At 39.5% G+C, this 6,814-nt stretch overlaps 1 protein-coding gene across 1 annotated transcript; it reads right to left on the bottom strand.

Annotated features, from left to right (window-relative positions):
* Nucleotides 1-2,376: 2,376 nt before the first annotated feature.
* Nucleotides 2,377-4,464, bottom strand: LOC125196387 (uncharacterized). Its single transcript, XM_048094884.2, has one exon. The coding sequence runs from the start codon at nucleotides 4,462-4,464 to the stop codon at nucleotides 2,377-2,379; it is 2,088 nt and encodes a 695-aa protein (XP_047950841.2).
* Nucleotides 4,465-6,814: the final 2,350 nt, after the last annotated feature.

Below are 6,814 nucleotides of genomic sequence, written 5' to 3'. Positions count from 1 at the left end.
ATTGGCAAAGACGTCAATTTCTTCTCTTTCAAATAACTACTCACTTCTCAGTTCTTGTAGTAAAATCCACATGCATTTATAAGGTGATCAGTCAAATAAATGTATAAGCACAGAAGGAATCAAAATAACCACATGAGCCAAGGCATAGAAAAAAGAAATCAATTAAACATAAGAATCATTGTATCTCCCCCCTAGAACTCTACGAAGGATTTAGCTACTCATGTTCATCACAAAAGTCAAAGAAATATTCAAAGAAATAATCAAAAACATTGTTCGAACAAGAATAAAATTAAAAGTAGAAACTCCTAGAATTAGATTGGGCGGATTGGAGGTCTCGTCTTCAATCTTGCGATGAATACTCGTCCTCTGCTCGTTCTTCTCTTCTTCCTAGGTGAAAAAGTAGTATTTTTGGGGTTGAAGGCGTGTAAGTTGTGTTTGGAAGCGTTTCCTAGGCATATATATACCTAGGGTTGACTTTGGGCCCGAAATTAACTGTTGGACGAAGCTGGCGGGTCGCCAGGTTGGGTATGCGTCGAAACTGGCGAGTCGCCAGCTGCTTACGGCATTTTTCTCGTCTTTTGCTGGCGGGTCGCCAAGTTCGTTTGCATGCGAACCTGGCGGGTCGCCAGCTATGTCACTGCTCCGCGCAGTCTTGGTAAAACGGCCATAACTTCTTCTACCGAACTCCGATTGAGACGTTTAAGATATCTACGCGAAGCTCTTTCGAATACGAAGAGAATGATATGAATTACATGCGAATCGGATTTCAAAATCTCCAGAAAATCTGTGTCGAACACTGAGCAGCTGCACATGTACATGTTTTGTACATTTTTCTACACATTCTTCACAAAATGGTCAAAATACCAAAATAATAGAGAAGTAGCTATAACCATGTCTCTAAGTACACAATATATGATCAAAACCAAGTAAAACTACCCTCTAAAACCATGTAAAATCCAAGTGAATCAACTCCCCGAAACTTAATCAATTGCTAGTCCTCGAGCAATGAAGAAAAAGAACTAGAAGAAACTTGGATTCAAAAGAGTTTTAGACATCATCATCGTCTCAAATAATACGGAATAAAGGAGCATATCACAATACAAATTCCATCAAGTTAAGTCGTCGAATGCACTTGTACTACTATCTCGTATATCACCTTGGATTCATGCTTCACTTGGGATGTATATATGTGTATATTCACCTCACTCAAATTGTATAAGATATCAAGCAACACTCAAATCAAACAACAATGCATGGTTTACCATAGGGTTGCTCAATGTGTAACCTCTCCTCTACTTCGTCTGACCATAAATCTAGAGTCCGAAAGGTCTTTTGTTTAGGTTATAATGTAGGCTCTTTGGTAAGGTAGGGTAATATTTGGCTAAAGTGACTAAATTCCCAATAAGATAAAATACCAAGAAATTACAACAATCAACTTTTAACTTCAACCATTCGCCAAAACACTTTTCCACAATAACTAGACTTTGTCTAATTTCTTCACAACTTCCAAAGACCTTGAATTATTCTCTATATACTATATTTTTTCTTTTTTTCTTTCTTTTTTTTCTCTTTTTTTTTCTTTTTTTTTTTAAGTACAACCAACTTTCAACTTGATAAGCTAAACACAACCAATTTCTTTCAACAACTAAACTCTTTGATTAGCTTGACAAAGAAAAGGCAATATAGGCTCAAATTTGGCTATTAAGGGTATTATTAAATAATAAGGTTAGTGTTTAGGTAAAAATGAGGCTAACAACAATGGCCTAGCATCTTCCCCTATCTTTAAGGTCACTATGTAAACTCAAGAAGACAAGGAGCTAGTTCTAGAAACACACACACAATTGATGATAAATCACACATGAAAGAATTAAAAGCTTAAGTCTCACTGGGCAAATAGCATGAATCAAGACAAACAAGCAATTCGTTACTTATGCATCCTATTACTTAAACTCTCAAGTCAATGGTCAAGTGATAGCTCAAAGTGGAAGGTTCTTTTATCATAGACGACTAGTCTTCACCCAAATTACTACCAAAATTTTCAATTCAATTTCAAAACCCAACGAATCAAAGTAAGCATTCAAAGAGTTCTAACAAAATAATTCTATCCTAAAACAAAATAAAGCAACAAAAGAAATAAGATACGTACCTCGTTAGTGTCCCTATCCACCATATCATCCCCCCAAACTTATTCAAAGCTAAGCAAAGAATAAAGTTTGAAAAGTTGGTGGAGAAGGGAGACATACATGGTAAGCAAGCAACAAAAAAACACACCAAAAAAAAAATAAAATGATAAAATTAAAAGTTACCTACTAGGGGTTACCTCCCCTACAGTGCCTTTGGTTATCGTCGTTGGCTCGACGTCCTCCATGAGCTGCATCATGTCACGCCATAAATGGTGGTGTTGGATTTTCTATCAATCTTGGAAGCATATGATCTAGCCATTCTCTTCTTCCACCAAGTAGTTTTCAATGCTCCATCACAAATTTTGGTTTCCACTTTGGGTGAATTTGCAGCTTTTGTTTTCTTCTCCTTCACTTTAGAATTTGGTGCAGTCTCTTCTTTAGAAAGTGATCCACCACATGAACCAAACATCCACTGCGGCAATGAAAAATCCCCCAATGTGGACTCAATTGCTTGTGTTTTTTGAACCTCTACAACATACACAGCTTTGCACTCCATCTTCATAACAAGTTCCTCATCTTCACGACTCTTCATAGCATTATAGATAGACAAAATGTGTCGTTTGTTGCCCATACGAAGAGTGAGCTCTCCCTTTGCTATATCTATCAATGCTTTTCCCGTTGCTAGGAATGGGCGCCCTAGGATAAGCGGCACATTCATGTCTTCCTCCATATCCAACACTACAAAATCGACGGGAAATATGTAGTCGTGTACCTTCACCAAAACATCCTCAACAATTCCTTTAGGATAGGTGATTGATCTATCTGCCATCTGTAGTGTGATTGTAGTCGGCTTGAGAGTGTCGATCTTCATCTTTCTAAAAAATGATAATGGCATCAAACTTATGCTCGCCCCCAGATCACACAGTGCCTTTGTCTGTCTGTCATCTCCAATGACGCATGAGATATTGAAACTCCCAGGATCTTTAAGCTTGGCAGGTAGCTTCTTTTGAATTATCGCACTATAGTTTTCAGATATGTTCACCGTCTCATAATCAATCCACTTCTTCTTCTTGGAAAGCACATCTTTTAGGAACTTTGCATACGTAGGCATCTCTTGCAGAGCTTCCACCAATGGTATATTAATGTGCACCTTCCTAAAAATATCGAGAAATATGGAGAATTGCTCATCCAACTTCTTCTTCTTCACCACAAATGGGAAGGGCACTCTAACTGTCGTAGGAATGGAGGGAGGGGGCAGCTTTTCTGGCACTGCGTCTTTCTTGGTCTGAATATCCACCTTATTCATTCCCTTGGAATCCTCTTCTGCTCTGACATCTTCCTCTGGAGTACTCTTCGTTTCCTCTACAGGCATCGAAGGTCCTTCATAGCTTTTACCACCTCTCAAGTGTATGGCCTTGCAGTCTTTGGGATTGTTTATGGTCTGTGCTAGAAATTGCCCTGGCTGATGTTGGACACCTACAACTTGAGAAATTTTACTAATCTGAGTATCAATGATCTTCATATGCACATTCAAGCTTTGCACGTCGTTTTCAACCTTCCCCAACCTTTGACTGGTGCTCTCCATGTACTTATCAGTTTTCTCCATGTACTTGGTAGTCTGATTCATGAATGCTGCCAAGATATCTTCAGTAGTAGGCTTTTTCTGTTGTTCTACCAACCCATTAGACACTGTGAATCCTGGCGGTGGTTGCAGGGCATTGCTTGGATTCCCATAGGAGAGATTGGGATGCACTTTGTTACCATAGTTGTTATAGTTGTCACCACCTTGGTTGAGGCGATAGTTGTTGAAGTTCATGTTATTCCTTCCTTGGTGCACATAGTTGACACCTTCAACTCCTCCTTGCAGTTCTGGTCCAGGTTGTCTCATCTCCATGATCCCCAGTTGAGTGGTCAAAAGATCTAGCTGCTTTGATATTCTGTCTATCCTATCATCTTCTGTAGCAGAGGCCACCCTGTATGACTTGTTTCTTTCATTATTCCATCCTTCATCAGTGGAAGCTACTCTCTCAATCACTTGCATGGCATCATTCTCTCCTAATTGAAGTAGTGCTCCTCCGGCGCTCCAATTCAGTTCACGCATTGCATCTGGAGTATACCCCCTATAAAAAGTTATGACTTGGTGTCCCGGACTTAGACCATGTTTGGGGCATCTTTTCAGCAGTGTCTTGAATCTAGCCCATGCTTCTCGGATTGTCTCATGAGGCTTCATCTGAAACTGAATTATCTCTGCTTGCCTCTTTAGAACTTCACTGGTTGGGAAATACTTTTCCAGAAATAAGTCTACCATGGCATCCCACGTTTTAACAGATCCTGACCCCATGCTGTCGTACCAGTCTCTAGCATCATATCTCAAGGAAAATGGGAATAGCCTTAGTCTGATTTGTTCATCTCACACCCCATTAAGCTTCACCGTGTCACTAATCTGAATAAACTTAGTAAGATGCTTGTTGGGATCTTCATTGGCCTTCCCCGCAAAAGCATTAGCCTCAGCCATATTTAGCAATCTTGGCTTGAGCTCAAAATGATTGGCATCGATCCCATCGTTGCCGATTGGTGGGCCTTCTACCTCTCTGTAAGCGTACATGTTTTGCACTGGCACCATGGCTTGTTGTTCATTTTTTTCTTTAACCTGTTTCACCAAATCTGCAAGTTGTAGTTGGAGTTGATTGACTACCGGATCTGGATGTGGTGCATTGTTCTCTCCATTGTCCGCCATTGTTATTGCAACAGGAGTAAGCGGTTCTCTCTTAAGAGGCGAAAGTGATCGCCTTTGGTTGAGCCTTCTCTGAGCGTTTCTCCTTCGGATGGATGCTTCGATCTCAGGATCGAATATCTCTAATGGTTTCCCCTTAGAGCGAGTGAGCATACAACCTGAAAAGAAAAACACAAAAGTGACAATAACTCAAAAAGAAAAGAAAAATAAAGCAAGTAAAATCTAAATTAGTAATCTTAATTTTTATCACGATATTAGGCTATAGTAACACAAAATTGTCCCCGGCAACAGCGCCAAAAACTTGACTCAACTTATTTTTAACACAAGTATACCCGCAAGTGTACGGGGCTAATGTAGCAAATAGTAAGCAAAGAGTATCGTATCCACAGAGACAATGAGTTTCAACCTAATTACCACGAACCAACCTCAACTACTATCTAGATGAATCGGAATTTTGGTTTTTCTAAATCTATTTAAAAGCAAGGTAAAAACAATTAAAAACAAATAGAGAACTAAAGCAAATAAGAGAAAACGGATGTAGATCAAGGATGAGGAGGGTAGAATCCTACGGGATCGATAACAATTATCCTATGCTCAACTAATTTCCTAACTATGCCAACAAAGGGTCTCAAGGGTTATTAAGCTATCACTAAGATAAAACTATATCTTTTCTCAAAGCATATAATTTGTAGATTGCTACCTAGAACCGAAGTGTCCTTCCTAGAACTAAGACAACAACTCCTAGTAGCTCCTAAGATACTTAGCTTCATTCAAAGGCTCAAATCTCTCGATTATATTGGCAAAGACGTCAATTTTTTCTCTTTCAAATTAAACTACTCACTTCTCAGTTCTTGTAGTAAAATCCACATTCATTTATAAGGTGATCAGTCAAATAAATGTAAAGCACAGAAGGAATCAAAATAACCACATGAGCCAAGGCGTAGAAAAAGGAAATCAATTAAACATAAGAATCATTGTATCTCCCCCGTAGAACTCTACGAAGGATTTAGCTACTCATGTTCATCACAAAAGTCAAAGAAATATTCAAAGAAATAATCAAAAACATTGTTTGAACAAGAATAAAACTAAAAGTAGAAACTCCCAGAATTGGATTGGGCGGATTGGAGGTCTCGTCTTCAATCTTGCGATGAATACTCGTCCTCTGCTCATTCTTCTCTTCTTCCTAGGTGAAAAAGTAGTATTTTTGGGGTTGAAGGCGTGTAAGTTGTGTTTGGAGGCGTTTCCTAGGCATATATATACCTAGGGTTGACTTTGGGCCCGAAATTAACTGTTGGACGAAGCTGGCGGGTCGCCAGGTTGGGTGTGCGTCGAAGCTGGCGAGTCGCCAGCTGCTTACGGCATTTTTCTCGTCTTTTGCTGGCGGGTCGCCAGGTTCGTTTGCATGCGAACCTGGCGGGTCGCCAGCTATGTCACTGCTCTGTGCAGTCTTGGTAAAATGGCCATAACTTCTTCTACCGAACTCCAATTGAGACTTTTAAGATAACCCCGCGATGATCTTTCGAAGACGAAGAGAATGGTATGCATTACATGTGAATCGGACTTCAAAATCTCTAGAAAAGCTGTCACGAACACTGAGCAGCTGCACATCCACATGTTTTGTACATTTTTCTACACATTCTTCACAAAATGGTCAAAATACCAAAATAATAGAGAAGTAGATATAACCATGTCTCAAAGTACACAATATATGATCAAGACCAAGTAAAACTACCCTCTAAAACCATGTAAAATCCAAGTGAATCAAAACCAACGAAGGGCGCGATCAGGATCATGGAACAGGTGCTGGCGAGGTATTTCTGGGGATCTTGTAATACAACAAATAAAACTCACTAGATTAAATGGAATGATATTTGCAGACCCACTTCGGAAGAAGACCTTGGTTTACGATGTATGGCTGACACGGTGGAGGCATGTACAAGAAGTATTGGTCTATTTC

The sequence above is a fragment of the Salvia hispanica genome, chromosome 2 (genome assembly GCF_029641045.1).
Source record: "Salvia hispanica isolate PSC_SH4W2 chromosome 2, Shi_PSC_v1, whole genome shotgun sequence".
NCBI classification, from domain to species: Eukaryota; Viridiplantae; Streptophyta; class Magnoliopsida; order Lamiales; family Lamiaceae; genus Salvia; species Salvia hispanica.
Note: the sequence above shows the minus strand (reverse complement) of the source record. Positions and strands in the feature narration are given on the sequence as shown.

Excerpts from the sequence above, each read along its gene's own strand:
- LOC125196387 (XM_048094884.2), bottom strand. The coding sequence starts at position 4,464 with ATGGGGTCAGGATCTGTTAAAACGTGGGATGCCATGGTAGACTTATTT.